This window comes from Choloepus didactylus, chromosome 6 (assembly GCF_015220235.1).
Source record: "Choloepus didactylus isolate mChoDid1 chromosome 6, mChoDid1.pri, whole genome shotgun sequence".
NCBI classification, from domain to species: domain Eukaryota; kingdom Metazoa; phylum Chordata; class Mammalia; order Pilosa; family Megalonychidae; genus Choloepus; species Choloepus didactylus.
In genome coordinates, this window is record NC_051312.1 from 15,387,301 (window position 1) to 15,408,756 (window position 21,456).

Genomic DNA, 21,456 nt, shown 5'->3' on the forward strand with positions numbered 1-21,456 from the left:
GATGTAAGTCAAATTAGTTTTTGTCAAGAGCTGAGTAAAGCTGAAAGAGCTGAGCAGGGCTGTCAGGAGTTGGAATAGCTGATTAAGACAAAGCCAAAATGAGATAACATTCAAGCCATTAATCACCTATTGAAACTGTAAGAGGCTAACCGGGAGAAAGCAACAGCCCCTTCTGTGTTGTTACTCCCCATGGTACTGAGGTGGGCGAGGGTCAGATAAGTGCAAATATGGGTGTCATCTCTCTGCTGAGGGAGCCCCAAATAAAAGGCTCCTGCCATGTTATAGACCGGGGTGCTGGGGGAAGAGAAGGGGGAAAGGGCTGGGATTGGAAAAATAGGTCGACCCCCCACCCACCCTGTTAAGGACGTCTCAGCTTCAGCACCCAATTGGGAGGCTCTGAGTGGAGGTACCTGGATCAGACATACAGCATGCTTTAGAGCACGGCTGACCAGGAGGCCTGATGGCAGCTCTCTTCAGAACTACAGTGCCCTGTCTCTGCACCAAATCTGGTGTGGGAGGGCAGCGTTCCCCCAAGAGTCCGCCAGATGAAAAAGCCTTTGTGATTGGCCACGGTCAGGCCTGAAAGATCACACGTAGGTTTTAGCCAGGAGTTGATTCCTCAGTTGTCATGTATTATCTTTCTTTATGAATTTCTGGATTCGGTTTTTCTAATATTTTGTTGAGCACATTTACATTTATGTTCATCAGTGAGAATGGGGACCTGTTATTTCTTTCTTTTATTTTCCTTGTCAGGTTTTATTAAGATCAACCTAGCTTCACAAAATAGGGTGGGGATTATTACCTCATTTTCAATCACTCAAAGGACTGAAATTTTTTTCATAAATTTTTGCTAGAAATATATGAAAGCAATTGAGCTTGGACTTAATTTATGGAAATGTTGTGATAATTGGTTAGTTTCTTTAATGGTTATAGGACTATACTCTTTTTTTTAAAATTTATTCTTGAGTTGGTATTGTTGAATTATAGTCTTCTAAAACTTTGCCAATACCAGCTAACATTTTAAATCTATTGGCATAAAGTTGTTCTTTATGTCCTTTTATTTCCTGGTTAATGTGATGCCCCTTTTTCATTCTTGATATTCAAAAAATAAAAAAAAACTTTATTGAGCCTTGTAATTTTGTTTTTTTAAATATTTAAAAAATAAATCTATGCTCTTAAATGTATTCTTCATTTACTCCCCCACTCTTTGGATATTTTTGGCTTTACAAATTTTTGAAATGGTTGTTTAATATATACTGTTCAGTGTTTCCTTTTTTCTAATATATACTTTTTATGCTTATAAATTTTTCATCACTCTTTTAATTATGACATTTTGCAATCGTTTTCATTCTAAATATTTTCTAATGACCACTATGACTTTTTTAAAAAAGTTTATTACTCAATTTTCACAGAGTGATTTTTTTAAAATATTGTTTTATTTTTGAGTTCTAAATAAATTGTCAAAAATCACATTCTGTATGATTTTAATCCTTTGAAATGTATTGACTAATTTAATGTTGGATTTTGTAAATCTTTATAAAACTGAAAAGAATATGTATTCTGTTCTATAAATGTCATAAGGTTACTTTAATAGTGTCCAAATCATTGATATTACAAAGAATTTGTGTGTGTTGTTGAGGAAAGCATACTAAAATCTTCTATTGCTGGGACTTTCCCTTTCTCTTTTTTGGGTTGTCAGTTTCATTATGTTGTTTCAGGGCATATTATTATTACATTCTAAGTTAAATCATTTCATCATCCATGTAAGTTGAACTCTTTCATTTTCAGGTCATCTTCATTTCAAATTTTATTTTATCTGATAGTCACATATTAACACCCAATTTCTATTGGTTAACACCAAATTGTGCATTTTGTCTTCATTTTATTCCAAACTTATTTCTAAAACTTGTATATTAATAATGTTTCTCTTCTCTATAGTGGCATTTACACTTATTTAACCAGACTGATAATCTGGGTCATTTACTGAACATTTAATCCATTTTATGTTCAAAGTAATTCATGATCTATGTATAGTTATTTTTACCACTTTTTTGCCTATATTACCACCTGTTTCCTATATTTGTTCTTTGTGTTCTCTCATTTCCTTGTTCTTTTGATATTGACCATTAAATTTTATCAATCCACTTTTTTCTAGTCAGCTGCTATTAATGTACTCCATTTCTAATCTTTAAATTGTTACCCCCCCAAATTGCAACAAGCATTTCTAACTTATCAAAATGTAAACTTGACTAAAATCATCATCCCCCTCCTGGAATTTCCCATCATGGGGTAAAGATAAAGTTGCTTTTCTACTGACCTGATCTTACGGCCACAGGCCCCAGTGGGGCTTAGTTCAGTCCCAGGGTTTCCCTCCCGAGTTCCCTGGGCTGGCCTGTGGTCTGATCTCTGCCTCTGGCCCTGCATGGCCCAGGCAGCTGAACCCCAGCTTCTGTTTCAGCATACGCCTCAGGCATCAATGTTGGTGCTTTCCCGGTACCAGGCTTATACTCATATTTAGACCTTGGTATTTCCCACTTTCTTAGTTTGCCAGGGCTCCTGTAAAAAAGTACCACAGAGTTGTTGGCTTAAAAGTCAGGAATCATATTCTCACAGTTTGGGAGACTCTAGAAGCCCAATATCAAGGTGTCTGCAGGATCATGCTGAATCTGAAGGGTGTAGTGTTCCTGCAGTGGTTTGCCAGCCATCAGTAGCTCAATCCCTGCCCCTGTCACACGGCCATCTCTCTCCCCATCTGTCTCCAGCTGACTGTGTCCAAATTCTTAAGGACCCAGTCATAGCGGATTCAGGCCCATGCCGATTCAGTGTGGCCTGATCTTAACCACCAACATCACAAAGATCCTATTTTTACAAATGAGTTCACATCCACAGGACCAGGGGTTAGGACTTGAACATGTCTCTGTGGGGAACATGATTCAACCCAGAGCAGCCACTGTGTATTTTAAAAATATTTTATTCCCCAAATTTTTCATTCTTTTAGCTGCAGTACTGATCTTTAAAACCTAGGCCACCTGCAAAAGGAGAAGCCAAGCCTACTTACAATAGTGCCCATCAGAGAACCTCTTTTGTTGCTCAGATGTGGCCTCTCTCTGTGTCAATAAACTCACTGCCCTCCCCACTACATGGGACAGGACTCCCAGGGGTGTAAATCTCCCTAGCAATGTGGGACATGACTGCCGGGGATAAGCCTGGACCCAGCCTCATGGGATTAAGAAAGCCTTCTTGACCAAAAGGGGGAAAAGAAATGAAACAAAATAAAGTTTCAGTGGCTGAGAGATTTTACATGGAGACAAGAGTCATTCTGGAGGTTATTCTTATGTGTTACATAGACATCCCTTTTTAGCTTTTAGTGTATTAGAATAGCTAGAAGGAAATACCTGAAACTGTCGAATTGCAATCCAGTAGCCTTGATTTGAAGATGATGTATAACTATATAGCTTAAATGGTGTGGCTGTGTGATTGTGAAAACCTTGCAACTGACACTGCCTTTATCCAGTGTATGGACATTTGAGAAAGAAAATAAAGACAAAATATAAATAATAGGGGAGATTAAGATGTGTGGGATGTTTTGGGTATTCTTTTTAATTTTTATTTCTTAGAGTAATGAAAATGTTGCAAAATTGAGTGTGGTGATGAATGCAAAACTGTATGATGATACTGTGAGCCAGTGGCTGCATACTTTGGATGGATTATTTGGTGTGTGAGTATATCTCAATAAAATTGCATTAAAAAAAAAAAACCTAGGCTGCCATTACCAGATAACTCAAAAGTCTTCATATTGTTACAAAATTTTCCTTAAAATTTACAGAGTTGGAATGGCTTAGGGATGTGTCAAATAAAGTTGATAGCTATATCTCATCTGTCCTCAGGTAAATGTATGATCCAAAATGCTCATCCAGATAGACAATGAATTCTTTGGATAAATATTGGGTATTGTCTATCCTTTCAAACTTTGAGATTCTGTTGAGCAAACTCTACTTTTCTTATCATGACATTACTGTGATTTCTAGTAAAGTTGAAATTTTTAAATGGTTATTAGGCATTGATGTGAATTGCTGGTTTTTATAGTTTTTCTATTTTCTTATATAGTGCTTATCTTTTTTATGGTTACAATTTCTGTAATCTGGTTAAATTTTTAAAATTACATGTTTCCAATGCTTTCTGTCATTTTTCTTCATAATTTGGTTATCAAAATGCAGACATTTATATTTTTTAATGATTACTGCATATTGACTCATGCTTACCTAATGTTACCCATTACCAAATTATAGAGAAAAATTCTGGTTTTTATTATTCATTTTTTCAAAATTATATTTAGCTCTTTCATCCATTACTCCCTTTATGCATAAAATGAAGGACTGCTTTTCATAAAGTCTTAACCAATAGTCACTTTCCTTACTAAAAAGTCTATTTCCCACCTCATCATAAACTGTCTTGTTAAATACATATAGGTCTATTTCAAGAACCAGTATTCCCATGTTAATATTACTATTCTCATGAAATGTAATCATTATGTAATCATTATAGTTTTATTGTTCATTCTTGTAATTAGATGGGTAATTACTAAGAATTTAATTTCTTTAACTTACTTTTTGTCTTCTATGTGTGTTTGTTTTTTCAAATACTAGCAAAGATATACTGTAGTTTTGAAGAGCACAGACTCTGGAGCTCTGCTTCAAAGTCATATGATCTTGGGTGAGTTATTCAACTTCTATTTCCCACAATTATTTGTTTTGTATATGAGGACAAAAGTAGTAAATGTACTGCAGAGGGCTACTGTGCAGAATAAAAGATGAATTCAGGTAAATCACTCAGATCGGGGACTGGCAGTATTTTTCCTTTTTTATAATCTGTTCATATAATGAAATATACTAGTTAAGTGTGTAATACTAATATTAGTATCTATATCCTCCTACAAGAAATTTACCACATTTTTAAACATGTAATAATTTGAGATTTTATTTACAGACTTTTTTCAAATTCTTATGTAAAACTTTGTCCTAAAAATCAGTTTCTGTTATCTTAGCTCTTCAGTATTTATCTATTTGCATTTACATTTAAATATTTTTGAGAACATGGCCTAATAATTCTGTCACAGGGGTTCTATATGTGACACAATGAAATCTTTAATTTGACTTACTGCTGGATATCTTCACACCTTCAGAGTCTGGCTAAGGGTGATAATATTTTATGTTCAACAAAATCTAAAAGTATCTTTTGCTGACAAATAAATTCTAGATACAGGAAAACTTATAGGATGTCTGAAGTACAGAAAAATGAGTAAGCAAGAAGCTTGTGAAATACAGGTAGAATTAACAAGATGTGTTAAATATAAATTAGTTGGTAACTGGGAAGACATGCCAACAATAGAAAAAATAGAAAATATGATGGAATAAACAAGACTGTTACATTGAGAAAAAAAAAATGATGTAAAGAACAGCCAATGGTCATACCACCATGTACCATGTGCTCACTGCTCTCTACCTCACCCATTGTTGACGTCTAATATGGAATCATTCTGGGCTCATATGCACTATTCCCTCCCCCTCCCCAACAAAAAACCCAAACAGGTAAATCCCATAAAATTACACCACGTTAATTGATGAATTATGGCCATAACCAGGTGTGGTAGGTTGAATTTTGTACCCTAGGAAAAAAAAAATGTCCTTAATCTTAAACCACTTCTTTGGCTGTGAACCCATTGCAAATAGGATGTTTGGAAGATGTTATTTTTAGTTAAAGCGTGGCCCAACTGAATAAATTTGGGCCTTAATCCTATTACAGAGGCTTTATGAAGACAATGCCACCTGGGAGGATACACGCCGGAAGTCAGTGGAACCCAGAGGGAAAGAAGAAGATGCCACGGTGTGCATTGCATTGCCATATGATGGAAAAGCCAAGGACCCAAGCAAGGATCGCTGGCAGCCAGCCTCAGAATGCCACAGTCTTCAGGGAGGAAACATCACCTTGCTGATGCCTCAATTTTAGACTTCTAACCTCAAAACCATAGAATAATGAATTCCCATTGCTTAAGCCAACTCAGTAGTGGTATGTGTGATCACAGCTGGGGAACTCAGACATCAGGGATCCTTGCCCTGCACTTCTCTGATAGAGGAAACATGGGCCATGGACCCTGAACACCTTCCGTGGCTGCCTTGATCAGTTTTCAATCCTGGCATTGTAATCACACCATCAGAAAGGAAGGCTGATAAAACAGACAGAAAAACAAGATATATAAATACAGCATAACCCCAGGATTCCAGCAGAGTGGTTCTTCCATTCTTCTTGCACACTGTCTTAGATGTGTTAACTCCTTCCCACACACAACCCTTTCCTGTTGCTTTCTGCTGTAAGTTTTAAGTTCATTTTCTACAATGCATGATTATTTGGTCTGTGCCCTTTCTGTTCTATGAACTCCAGGAGAGATAGGTTTGTAGTTACTGCTTCAAGGATATCCCCACCCAACACCTTCCTTATAGAAAATCTCTTTTTGTTCTGTATTTGATTTCCTTTTACAGCTATTTTGTAGGATTTCTTTTTATTTCAGGTTTTCTAAATTTTCATCTACATAATTCTAACAGAAGTTTGAAAATTGAGAAATAGCGTATACAACTTCTTATGTATGGGATAGTCATTGACATGTGGCATCGTAGCAACTCAAACAGCCCGAACAATTCTCAAATTTAGTTGATATAGGTAATATATTATTTGGCACTCCATAGAGGGGGAACAAAAAGTATTGCCTTATAAATTGAAGTAAAAATCACATTCTTCTTGCAGGATAGGGATTTTCTTTATGGAGCAGGTAAAGTCCTTTTGTGTTTTATTAAAAGAGAAAGGAAGTGAAGTGGAAAATAAATAGGGAAATAGAGGCAGGAGAGTAAAGCAGCAAAATATGGGGTACATATTTACTTAACTCTGTAATCCAAGAAGTAGCAGCATTAAAGACATATTTATGGGCTCTCTCTTCAATAATTCCCTCTATTTTTCTCACAGGAGAATTCAATTCTCAGCCCATTATTGATCAGGAAGGGAATCTCTCTACAATCTCACCTGGATTTCTGACGATCTCTCCAGGAGTCACCCTGGCATCCAAACTCTTGCATCATCGAAAGCCTATGTGGCAGGGGTTCCCTTCTTCTGATTGGCTGGTTAAGTCCAAGGAAGGGCAGATATTCCAAGATAGATTCATTTTACCCTGGGAGCTAATCTCTAGTCTCAACAAATTTACAAGGAATAAAGAGGATATTCTGATTCATGGCTACCATTTTAGTTTTGTCAACTGAATCCAAATCAAGAAAGGAGTAAGTTCTAGAGAACCCATAAAAGCATGTAATTTCTACAAGATTTTTCACCTTCTGCCATGTAATCCACTATTTAAAAGTCAATAATATCTGGACAAGAAAATTAGACAAGATTCACATTTGCTTTAATGCTGCTAAATTTCTGCTAGCTTTAAGTGGAGTCTTTTTTTTTTTTTCCCAAATATTGGACTCTTCATATACAGCAAGATGGATGAACTTAAGTTTTCAAACTGATTTGAAATTATAACCACATAGAACAGTGATACAAAGAGAAAAAATAAAAAATAGAAGAAAGCTAGGAGTAGTGTCTTAGTTTTCCAGGGTTGCTAAAACAAATACCATAGACTGGTTGGCTTGAAAAATGGACAATTATTGACTCACAGATTTGAAGGCTAGAAGTCCAACATCTGAGTATCAGAAGGCCATGTTTTCTGCAGTAGTTGGTAGTGCTCTGGGGCTGGCTCAATCTCTGCCTCTGTCACAGGGTGATCTCTTTCATTCTCCTTTTCTGATTTCCACTTCCATTTTCAATTTCACCTGCTTATAAGGACTTCAGCCACATTGAATTAAGGCCAACTCTCATTCAGTTTGGCCACACCTTAACTAATAACACCGTCAAAGGTTCAATTTACAAATGGGTTTACACCCACACTTTGACTAACCTTAGCCAATAACATCTTCAAGGTCCTATTTACAAATGGGTTCATACCCACATAACTGGGGGTTAGGAACTGAACATGACTAAGTGGGGCATGATTTCATCCCCAGTAAATGGTGAATAGAATAAGCCTCTATTCTCTTAGCCAGTTACAGAGAGAACTTTGATTTCATCTTATTTCACACATAAGAAGGAAGTGAAATAGGGACAGATTGGAGAACTAGATGATAACTAATTAGTTTCCACTGGGAACAGTGGATGATGAGCCAACCCATTCCTTTCACAAAATGCAGTTCTCAGATTCTGCAATGCCCTGAGTTAGGAATTCTACTTTCTTCAAACAAGAGAAATAACCATTAAGAAATGTGAAACTTTATTTTCTTAAAATGCCTTCATTTCAAATAAAAAAATAGGAATTCTCCTTTTTCCCCCACCCAAATTCATGAGCATGGTTTACAGAACAAATGCATTTAAAAGCTACTATTAAAAAGATAAAAATGATATCCAAAGGCATTAGTCCAACTTGTAAGAGTCAAGGTGATCCTCAGGTAGTCAGAGTTAGTAACATTGTGTCACCTTTCAGAATTTATAACTTAATCTTCCCCTTAGAGAAAGTGACCACAAATTCATATAATTCAACAAAGGAAAAACTTGTCCTGTAAGGAAGAAAAAGAAACAGTCATGCAGTAGTACTGACTGGAAACTATTACATAAAAAATGCTCAGCTAATTCATTGTGGCTCAACCAGGAGGGAATACAGGGGTTGGGTATGGGGTGGGAGGATATCAATTTTAAATCACAGAACTTATTACAATATTGTATTGATTTAAGTATTTTAATGCATCACTTATATATAGTTATTATTGATAAATGCCTATAGATTTTATGTAACAGCAGTATCTCAAATTTTGATTTAAGATGGTCAATAGATCCTTGAAACAAAAATTTACAATTTCTATCCCTTCTGGCATGCTAAAGTCCAAGGGCTAGAGGTCATCTGAATCATTCTTATGGCTGTCCGTCACATTTGAGAAGAGTTTTCTCTTAGAGGCATTTTCTCATTCCAGAACAAAAAGCAGATGCAAGTGTTAACACATCTCAATTACCATCTTCATGAGAATTCCCCAATCCCTTCCATGATGGTGTAATGAAGTTTTCCCTGGTTGGGTTGTAATTGATAACTGATGTGGCAATTGAGGAGACAATTGCAAGTCTATTTCACCAGAGAAAATAATGAGAAATGCTGTGACCAAATATATCCCTAATCACCCTAAGAAAGTATGATTACAACTATCCTGAAATGAAATGGTACAATGTACGATCTATGTCACCACTTTACTGGATACTTGTCTTTCTTTTCCATAAATGTACTGGAAAACATTCACGGTACTAAGACAAAATACCCTTACCCAAATAACACTTCTGGAAGGATCCCCTCATTTCCCACCTGAGATGATGTTACGTTTTCCCTTACAACAGGCACAGTGATTGTTTCTTCCTCCAATATCCTCTTGTTTTCAACATCTCTTTTCACGAAGATGAATGAAATCTTTCTATTAAAAGAAAAATGATATACAAGTCTTTGAGGCTGGCTTATAGCCTACAGTTTGTTTTGATAGGTGGTTTGGAATGTGGGGGATAGAAACTACGCAAGATAGTTTTGGGGGATAAGTGATAGAACATCAAGTTGAGTAGTTTAGTAAAAAATGGAAATTGGTTATTTCAAAGAACACAAGGAGAAGTTTCTAACATAATATTAATTAAGATTTCCCATTACTCCAGAATTTATTATTGGTATCCAAAGCTCAGAGCAAAAAAGTGTCAAATACTGGAAACTCTTTAAATAAACTAGTGGCTGAACCAGCTCTGTTAACTCCCCAAATTTTGCCCTACAGGCTACAGAAAATAGAGGCATACAGCTTTGAGGTCTTGGCACATTACTTTGGATGAAGGGGTCACTGAAGTGCTTCCTTCTTTATGAAGTCAAGTTAGGGTGTTTGAGGTGACCCCCTCAAATACTGATGGTTACCTACACTGGAGACTCATGACATGTCCACAACGGTTACTTGCTTAGGCAATAGACTGTTATATCTACCGTATGTGCCTATGTATTCAGGAGATAAAGACACTTTGAAGGTAAGAGTAGAAAAAGAGATCGAGTGGAAGAGTAAACTAGAACAACCTTTAGTAGATTATTTCCAATGTTTGCCTGAGTTGCTGCCATTTCTTCAATACACAAACCACTAATATATAATCACCTCCTATAGAAGACCCCAAGAAATAAGATACTCTATGATGGCGACAATGATAGAGAATGGGGAGGGGGTCAGAGGTGACATAAGTGTGGAACCTGTTAAGCCTTATTTAGATTGACTCATCGCAAATATGCAGGGGGTATACCTACTCCCAAAATATTCAGATATCCATAATTTGAGGTACATTTAATCCATACTACATAGCTATTTAGACAGTGTTTCAATAAATGGACTACAATTGTACCAGGTTCAGAGACACTCACTCTTTACCTCCTCTTTCATCTTTTTTTCCTACTTTGGAAAATCATAGGGGTAGGTGAAAAAGTAGGAGAGAAAGTATTTCTAGATTATGCTGCATACTTTCGCTCTCCAAATCCTTTGTGTCCAGAGCTGGCAGTAGGGAAGGAGTAACACTAAATTTGATATGAAATTGAAGATTTCATTGGACTTAAATTTATTTTTCATATATGAAAAAAGCCAAAAACATTGAGAAAGGATAGGAAGGAGAGATTTTATTCAGCATAGTTGATGTCAGTTGTTATAAAATAAATACAACCATTTAATTTGTGTCTCCAGAGAACTCAGATTGTTCAAAAATTAGATTAGGTTGAAAACTCCAAGTGCAGAGAAAGCAGATATGTAATTGGACTTCATGAAAACCCAATTAGGGCAAGCACAATTGCCTCAGCCCTGTATCTACAGGCTCTTCTCCTTCATACTCTCAATCCAGAAGAGTTTCCCAAACAAGGAGAGAACACTGGTCATAACAAGTCTTGATTTTTATTTCACAAATTAAATCACCAGAGACTCACTCAAATCTAGTTTGAAAATGTTAGAACAAAAAAATACATTTTGCATCACTGGGTCATCCTTTTCTGAGATAATCAATTTCATATAAGCAGTATGGTTTACACAAGAATCTGACAGCATTGGACAGGCAAGGTGGGAATGGTGGGTACAGACAAAGGACACCTAAGACAATGGAAGTTTGCTAACAAAAGCCTCTGGTATATTCTCTTGGTTGACTCTAGTCTTCAACTCTAAATTACCAAGTGGGTCTTTAAAAAGGACAAGACAAAACCAAAAGAGCTGTATAAAGTACAAGACTACTTGCTTTCAGAGCAACCTGACTTTCATGAGCAATCATTAATCATGGGAAAATGAAATTTATAGTGATAGTGTCCAGCCCTTTCATCTAAGGATTATCAGCATCTTGATAGTTATTAAGTTATTTCATGGCAGAGTTGAAAACTTGGGATGTGAAAACAAAACAAAAAAGCTGGCTTCTGACTTAACAATTCATCTATAAATGAAGCATAAACTAACAGGCTCATTTTTTTAATTAAGAAAGCACACTGAAAGAATAATTATATTTATATATGTGTGTATTAAACTAACAGGCTCATTTTTTTAATTAAGAAAGCACACTAAAAGAATAATTATATTTATATATGTGTGTATTTTTTCATGTGATATACTTTGTTCATATGGATGAATGAAATATTGTAGATCAAACTGAGACCAGAACTCTACCTCAGCATATTTTCTAGCAGCATTACTCTTATCAGAAACACATGACAGCTAACGAAAATGTTAGATAACCTTACTATCTGCAGTGTGTTAGACATACCTTTGAATAGTGCAGGCAATGGGTTTCTGACCCCGGATATTCAACAAGATTGATTCATAAGTGAGTGAACTTTCAATGAGAATGTCCCATATGCGTTCCTGAGAGCAAAAAGTTCAGTTATTTTAGTTAAATCTGAGGATTTAAAAACAATTTTAAAAATTAGAATTAGAAAAATGTAGGAATTTTTATTTTTACATTAAAATATATAGTATCAGGACAGCAGAGTTAAGTGATAAAGAGTTTGATTTTAGTGATAAAGAGTTTGATTTTTAGAAGAGGACCAAGCAACGGCTCCTGACAGTGTCAGAGACACTGTATTTGTTAGGATGTTGAGTATGCATAGAAAATTTTGGGGTCACAACCTGTATTTAAGCATAGAGTGTGATTTAGGCAGATTGGGATTATAGGGCAGGTTCTGAAACTTTCTCTGGGTATAAAATTTGATTAAATATTTGAGGACTTGAGAGAAGAGTCCACATTGCTTATTTGTAAAATGGAGATAATATAAACCAGGAACTTGCAACTTTTTTTGAAGCCAGCAGTGAGTAAGTATTTTAGTATTTGCAGACCATACTTCCTTTTAGTCAAACATTCAGTTCTGCCCTTGTAGTGTGAAAGCGGCAGTAGAGGACACCTAAATGAATGTGACTGCCCCAATAAAACAATTTACAAACACAGGCTGCTAGCTAGGTTCAACCTGAGTCCTATAGTTATGGACCCAGATATAAGCCATTATTTGTAAGACAGAATATAGTATATTCAACATATAATACTATTAAACACAAATATATCTGAAGAAAAATAAGCTATATATAGTCATACACCCGTATGGTGAATTCCATGGGAAGTGCAAACCAACAGGTGTACCTCAAATCAAATGTTAAAACTTGAAATGTTCGTGTTAATAGAATGGAAACCAAGAGCCGGTATCAACAATGAGAGCAGTCAACTCTTTTATGCAGTCACAGACTCACATTTGGATGTATTTCAACCTTAAATATACACATGTAATACTTTGGAAGTATGGTATTCAAAGTTCTTGCAGGTGTCTCATATTGGCAAGGTATAATACCATCTTTGGCCCCTACATTTGTGTGACAATAAAGAATGTATAGGTGAATCACTTTAATTGATAGAATGGCCATGGCAAGAATTTATAGGGTTGAGCACTTTAGAGATATTACTTAATCTGAATTTAGCATGAAAGAGAATATATTGGTACATTCACCTGAGGAATCCAAAAGTAATTTTGATTTTGGTTGGATAATAGTACCCCAATCACACTGTTAAGTACCCGTTCCTCTCTCTCCCTTTGTTACAACTTTGTAACTTCTCCTTCTGGTTTGGCCTTTTTTGCAGACAGTTTCTCCCTTTCTCCCAGCATTGACAAATAGAAACCCAAGCATCTATCTGATTAAAGATTACCAATTTAAAATCTCAATGCAAAAGAGTGAACCTCTTCCCAGAAATCCTAGCAAAATCCTAGAAAGTTTCCATTTGACCTGAAACAAAATTATTAGAACTAATAATTGACATAGCTTTCATATATTACAAAAATGTCCATAGAGTGCCTACATTTTATTTAATTGGTAACTATACACTGCTTGCCTAATGCCAGGCATTATTTTAGGTATTGGGGGGTACAGCAGTAAACAAAGGCATGGATACTGTACCTGGAACCAGGGGTAGAATCAGTCCACTAAAATGCACTAAAACTGGAGAAGACTTAGGTTCCAAAAGCAAAGGCAAGTTGCCATTACCAAACACAGCAATATGTTAATACAAAGTAAAGTAAACAGATGTGAGAGAGATCAGAACTTAGTGGATTAAGAGAACAGACACCCAATGTGTCACACAAAAAAGCATATGCTGACGTCCTAACTTCCAACACCTGAGAATGTGATTTAATTGGAAATTGGGTCTTTGCAGGTGTGATCAAGTTAAGACGAGGTCATACTGGGTTAGGGTGGGCCCTAGTGCAATATGACTGCTGTCCTTATGAGAAGAGGGAAATCTGGACATTGAAATAAAATGTTTTCCTCGAGTGGATTTTTCACAAGAGAAGATGAAGTCTCTCCATCAAAGGCAAGAGAGGTATGTTGGCAGAAGGTAGGTGAAAGGAGTACATGGTTTTTAAGGACTCAAATTCAATATCTCATTTACTGTGAAAGAGTCCAAAAACATAAGACAGAGAGTAGTCAATATTACATGAAGCCTAAAATCAATTAAAAATCAGTAGCACAGTTTTAATAACTGATTTTCTACCCTAAAAAATAGTACTAAATCATTTGTAGAGATGATAATTGTTCTTACATATCTCATGATGCCACAGTTAGAAATAGGGTACATGAACTCAAAGAAATCAAACAGCACACTGGTTACAGGACAGCCAGTTCCCAGATATAGCTCATAATGCTGGGGTTGCAGGTTTTCCAAAATAGGCGTTCGTCTAATTCTGACCCGGAGCCAGTATTCAGTACAGGTTACAGACACTGATGAAAGAAGAAAGGGAACAAGTCAGATACCATGTCTGTCCCTAAACAATAGATCAGAAAATTTCAACCTCTAAGTCAACCTAACTGCCCAACCCTAGAATGAAAATACTTTGGACTTATTTTTCTATTTCTACCATAAGAACTTAGGTGAATTATTTAGTGTCTTCATGGCTTAATTTACTCATGTAAAATTTACTCATGTATATTTTACTTCTTAAAATGATCTTATTTATATATTATCATAGTGCTACAATGATAATATAGTGGCACAACTAGGAATAAACTTGGCCACAAAGAATCTTAATTTAATCATATATTATTATGGTGGGTTTGAAGCTGTATGTACCCCAGAAAAAAAAACATGTCATTAAATTTAATCCCTTCTTGTGGGTATGAACTCATTGTAAGTAGGACCTTTCAATGAGGTTACTTCAATTAAAAAGGTATGGCCCAGAGAAGCTAAGATGGTGGCATAGAGAGGAGTAGAAGCTAGTTAGTCCCCCTGGAACAACTAATAAACAACAGGAACAACAAGTAAATAACCTGGAATAACTGCGGGGGACAAATGTGACCATCCACTCATCATACACCAACATGAATTGGGATAAATGCCCGAGATCACAGCATAAAGTCTGTAAGTAAAAACTACGGACCTGAGCCGAAAGCTCCCTCACTGATGGACGCCTAGAGAGCAGCACCCTCTGAACAAGCGAATATACCTCAGCCCAGCTCCAACTGGGGTTTTAATGTTAACTGCTCAATACAGACTGCAAATCCCCAATAAACAGACAGAGGCTTTTGGAGACGACTGACCTTGGAGAGTCAGGGGACATATCTGTCTCGGGATGGGGCGCCCAAAGGATCAGGTGCTATCTCTGGCTGATGGGTGAATCTGGGGACTGAAGACTGACCCTGAAAAGGGGCTTTCTGTCTCTTTCTCTCTCTGTCAACCTGGGCGGCTCAGTGGAGAAAGCCTCAACAGTTTTCAGATCGCAGTGCTCTGCAGTAAAGAAAGACTCAGCCATTTTAAACTCACAGCACTCTGACCCAGACAAGGGTGGAGATAGCAGAGTCAGAGAAACAAAGAATCTATTTATATGCAAATGATCTCTCTCTAGGGGGCAGAGCTTCCCAACAGAAAAGAGGTAGGGCCCAGCTCTACTACCTGCCTTACCGTCAGAACCTGACCCCAGAGCCTGGGGTTAAACAGCCCCTGACTACACCTCCTTACACCATTCTGGAGTTACAGGCTGACAGGCACCACCTGCTGGACAGAAAAGCACAGGGTGTGTCAGTCCTCTAAGACACACCATCAGGGAAACCAGATACTGAATATTTCCTCCTTCTGTGACCTGAGCCTGCTCTCGTCTGGGAAAACCTGATTGGGGTGGCCAAGGAGGTCAGATGCCTAGACAACAGAAAACTACAACCCTCACTAAGAAAAACAAAGTTATGGCCCAGTCAAAGGAACAAACTTACACTTCAACTGAGATACAGGAATTTAAACAACGAATGCTAAATCAATTCAAAAAGTTTAGAGAAGATATGGCAAAAGAGATAAAGGCTATAAAGAAAACACTGGGTCTACATAAGGCAGAAATCGAAAGTTCAATTGTGTTGAAAGGCACAACACAAGAGACAAAATACACAATGGAAACATACAACAGCAGATCTCAAGAGGCAGAAGAAAACACTCAGGAACTGGAGAACAAAACACCTGAAAGCCTACAAACAAAAGAACAGATAGAGAAAAGAAAGGAAAAGTATGAGCAATGTCTCCGGGAACTTAAGGACAAAATGAAATACAAGAATTTACATGTTGTTGGTATCCCAGAAGGAGAAGAGAAGGGATAAGGGGTGAAGTAATAATAGAGGAAATAATCAATGAAAATTTCCTATCTCTTATGAAAGACATAAAATTAGAGATCCAAGAAGCACAGTGTACTCCAAACAGAATAGATCTGAATAGGCCTACGCCAAGACTCTTAATAATCAGATTATCAAATGTCAAAGACAAAGAGAATCCTGAAAGCAACAAGAGAAAAATGATCCATCACATACAAAGGAAGCTTGATAAGACTATGTGCGGATTTCTCAGCAGAAACCATGAAGGCAAGAAGGAAGTGGTAAGATATATTAAGATACTGAAAGAGAAAAACTGCCAAACAAGAATCCTATATCCAGCAAAACTGTCCTTCAAATATGAGGGAGAGCTCAAAATATTCTCTGACAAACAGACAATGAGAGACTTTGTGAACAAGATACCTGCCCTACAGGAAATACTAAAGGGAGCACTACAGAGTGATAGGAGAAGACAGGACTGTGTGGTTTGGCACACAATTTTGAGAGATGGTAGCACAGCAATGTAAGTACACTGAAGAAAGGTAACTATGAATATGGTTGAAAGAGGAAGGTTAGGAGCATGTGGGACACCAGAAGGAAAGAAGAAAGATAAAGACTGGGACTGTGTAACTCAGTGAAACCTAGAGTGTTCAACAATTGTGATAAAATGTACAAATGTTTTTTCATGAGGGAGAACAAATGAATGTCAACCTTGCAAGGTGTTAAAAATAGGGAGGCATTGGGGGAATACTACAGACTATAATTAACAGAATCATTGTATTATGCTTCCTTTAATGTAACAAAGGCAATATACCAAGATAAATGCAGAGAAGAGGGGGGCATAGTGGAGTGGTGTGAGACTCTTGGCATTGGTGGTGTTGTCTGACTATTCTACTTTGATCTAAGACTATCTTTCCTTCTGCTGCTTCCTGGCTGTCATGTTTTTTTTGTTTGTTCGTTCATTTGTTTTTTTCTCCCTTTCTTTTTTATTTTTCTTTTGCCTCTCTACCTTCTTTGACTCTTCCTCCTGCTTTGTGGAAGAAATGTTGATGCCCTTATATAGATAGTGGTGAGGGTGGTGAACACATAATGGTTCCCATACAGGGAACCATTGATTATTTACCTAGGATGCAATGTATGGCGTGTGAACAAAATCATCTTAAAAAAAAATGGGTTGATGATGAAATCTTGAGGTCAATATACTGAGTGAAATAAGCCAGACACATAAGGACAAATATTGCAGGGTCTCACTGATAGGAACTAATTGTAATATGTAAACTCACAGACATGAAATGTAAGTTACTAAGATATAGAACAAGGCTAAAGAATGGGAGCAGTCACTTAATATGAGCAGAATGTTCAACTAGGATGAACATAAATATTTGGAAATGAACAGAGGTGATGGTAGCACCTTGTTAGAATAACTAACAGTGCTGAATGGTGCGTGAATGTGGTGGAAAGGGGAAGCTCAGAGTCATTTTTGTCACCAGAAGGAAAGTTGGAGGTTAAAAGATGGGAATGTATAAAACAGTAAACCTTGTGGTGGGCAATGTCTGAGATTAACTGTACAAATATTAGAAATCTCTTTCATGAACCAGAGCAAATGTATGATGCTACAACTAGAAGTTATTAATAGAGGGGTATATAGGAAAAAATATATACCTATTGCAAACTTTATACTACAGTTAGTAGTATTTCAACGTTCTTTCATAAACAGTAACAAATGTACTATACCAATACTACGAGTCAACAATGGAGAGGGGTTGATTAGGGATATGGGAGGATTTGTTTCCTTTTCTTTCTTTCTTTCTTTCTTTCTTTCTTTCTTTCTTTCTTTCTCTTGTCTTTATTACTTTTCTGAAGTAACGACAATGTTCTAAAAATTGAACAGAACTTAATTGTGGTGATGGATACACAGCTGTATGATGGTGCCAGGGGCAACTGATAGTACATTTTGGATCTTGGGATAATTGTATGGTATCTGAACAATCACAATTAAAAAAAAAAAGGTATGGCCCACCTCAATCAGGGTGGATTGTAATCCATTTACTGAAGTCCTTTATAAGCAGAGTAAAATTTAGACAGGGAGAAAAAGTGCTTGATTTCCTATCCCAAATCCATTATGTGAGCGATAAGAAATTAGAGTATATTGAGACTTGAGACTTGGATATATCAAACAAGCTCTAACAAACCTCATATGAAAGACTAAAAGAGCAGCACTCCCAGATGCTCTATGGAAACTATGTTTACCTCAATGAAAATATTTTCTTTACTTGACAAGTACTGAAAAGATCTATTCTGTGCCAGGTACTGTTCTATGTACTAGGAATTTGGGGAGAGGAAGCCCCCCCCCCTTACATTCTGTTGAATAGGTGAGAAACAAACAGAAGAGAAAGTATTTTAGATGGTAAATTTTGAAGAAAAATAAATCATGAAAGGGGATAAAAATTGCCGAGTTGAAATTTTAAATATGGTGATCTGAGAAGGCATGGATAAGAAGGCTACATCTGAGCAAAATCCTAATGAAGTAATTGGAGGGTCTTGAAAATATCTAAGGGACAAGTATTCCGGACAATGAGAAGAGAAAACACAAAAGACATGCTATGGGAGTGTGCCTGGAGATGCTGGGCAGGGAAGGCTTCAATGTGGCTAAAGAAGATGTAGCCAGTAGGACAAGATCAGGATGTGAGATCAGAGAATTAATAGAACAAATTATATACAGCCCTGAAGGCTCTAAGTGAGATGGGAAGTCATTGGAAGGTTTTGACCAGAGGATCTACTCACATTTTAACAAGATCCCTCTGCTCTTTGTGGAGAACAGATTTTTAAGTGGACAGGGGAATACATTGGAAAACCAATTATCAAGCTAGTGCAATAATGCAAGAGGATATATTGGAGATGTCAACTAGGGTACATTGGGGTTGGTGAGAAATGGTCCAATTCTTGATATATTTTCAAGGTGGAGGCAAAGGGTTTGCTAAGTAGTTGTACGTGTGCAGCAAGAGAAAGAGATGGCCAGGAAGGCACCACGTTTTCAGCTTTAGCAACTTGTAGGGTATAGTTGTCGTTGATTGAAACTGGAAATGATATGGGAAAAGCAGAAGTGGAGGTTAATAGCTGGAGTTCAGTTTGGAAATATTAGTCTGAGGTGCTATCATACTGTCAGGGAGACAGTAGGATATTTGCATCTGGAGGTAAGAGAGGATATCCAAGCTGGAGATGCAAAAGATGGGAATCATGAGCATAAAAAGGGTTTGTAAGGCCATGACACTGGATAGGATAAAAAAAGAAGAAAATAGACTAAGAAAGAGGTCCAAGGACTGATCTTTGTGTGATCAAAATCAAACAAATAAGAAGACATCTGTAAAGTATGTAGAAGAAATACAGTTATATAGGACAAAAGAAAGGAGAATGGCATGAACTAGAAGCCAGGTAAACCAAGGTTTTAATGGAGGAGAGAGTGATTTTTCCATGTGATTGGCTGGGTCTATGAATAAGACAAGAGCTGACAACGAAATGACCTTAAAATTTTACTACTTAGAAGGCATTAATGTCCTAGGTGAATACATTTTGATGGAGTATTTTTGATGGGAGGATGACTGGAGTGGATTCCAAAGAATATGAAAGAAAAATTGAAGAGAGTGAATACAGATAACATTTAAGGGAAGAAGAAACGTGAGGCAATTACTGGAAGGGGGAGTGGGATCTAGAAAGCCACAGATGTGCCAGGGGTTATCCACACAACACTGAGCCTTGTCCCAAAGGATCAGGAAATGTTTAGCTTTTAGGACACAGTTAGGGTGACTTAAATTTTGGAGAGTCAAATCATGTTAATTGGTTACTTTGAAGTTATAGAACAAATCTCCCATAGGTCCCTTAGAGATCATTCAAATTTCACACAGAAAATAGTGTCATGAATGAATATATCCTTGAAACTTAGCCAAGCAAAACAGTCACATGTCTGAGCTATGAATGGAAGAGTTTCAATATCTGGTTATAGCCATGTGGAAAAATTCTTCAACTGTTTTCATTTAAAATATTTTTTACTAAAAATATTTAAGCCAATAAATATTAGCTGGAAATGCTATGTGAAAGACTTCTACTGATAAAAAAAAATAATATTACAAGTACCTCAACAATAAGGCTTATTTTTGTATTGATCACTATTTGCCAGGTCAGTTTTTAGAAATATCTTATTTACTCTTCATTGTGTTCCCATAAGGTCAACATTACTATTATGACACACTTACAGATGTGTAAATGTAAAGTCACAAAGATTTTAAGTGGCAGAGCAGGATTAAAACCCATGCAGACTCTGTGAAGAGGCTCAACTCTGAAAAGGAATCAGTTATAATTAAACACAGCTGACTGCTGTCCACACTTTGTACCTCATAGCCATAGCCTTGAGAACCTTCTTTTCTAGACACTCAGCTGCCAATCCTGCTGTCAATATTCACCGCAATCATTTTAGATTTTAAAAGTACCAACGATCTCCAGAAAGAATATTCTGAGAACCTCAAATTGTTTTGCAAACAAATAAAGAAAAAGCAACAGCATCATGAAATCAGCCTATTAGCTGGCTTTAAGAGAAGCATGGTGGTGAAAAGGCAGGGATTCAACTGTGCATCTGAGTGGAAACTGGCATTCGTTAGCTGTTAGCACCACCAGGTTATAAATCGAGTCCCCAAAGTGAACACTATGTAGGAAAGCACCGCCAATGTTTGACATCACCACTCTTCAGAAGTCCCCTTTCTTACCATCATCTAAACCATGAGTTAGCGCGAAAAGCACGAAGAGCCTTCCTAACACGCCAGGAGCCTTCATCGCTTCAGCTCTCCAGCCAAGGTATCACAGGAAACAGGAAGTCAAGGTAAGTGGGCCCCTGTGGGTGTTTATAACAAACCTCTTGCCTCCTCAGCTGCAAGTGATGATATATCATTCCAAGAAAGCCCTCAGCACACTATCAGCTTCCATCCCTGGGGCTGAAATTCTAATCATTGTGATTCAGAAAGTTAGGGAAATCATGTGAAGAGTGGTTCTAGACTGTACCTCCTCCCAATCGTGCCTTCCTCAAACCTCTGGATGTCTCTGAAATGATATCTTATGTAATATTTGATGGGTGCCAAGACCACAGCTTTGCAAGATAATTTGAGGAGCTCCAAGTTGGTTATAAAAAGGATTTTTTAAATTTTTTATTGGCGACATTATTTGCAATAATTACTCTAGGTTCTTGTGAAAAAAATGGCAATTCCAT

At 36.9% G+C, this 21,456-nt stretch overlaps 1 protein-coding gene across 1 annotated transcript in view; it reads right to left on the reverse strand.

The window, feature by feature from the left end:
* LOC119536596 (membrane-spanning 4-domains subfamily A member 3-like) overlaps nt 1-21,026 on the reverse strand; it is a 30,468-nt gene extending 9,442 nt beyond the window's left edge. The window contains exons 1-2 of the mRNA XM_037839449.1: nt 20,960-21,026; nt 19,194-19,279 (exon numbers count right to left, since the gene is read on the reverse strand). Of these exons, the coding sequence (XP_037695377.1) occupies nt 19,194-19,279; nt 20,960-21,026 (153 nt within the window). The remainder of the gene's footprint in view (nt 1-19,193; nt 19,280-20,959) is intronic.
* Nucleotides 21,027-21,456: the final 430 nt, after the last annotated feature.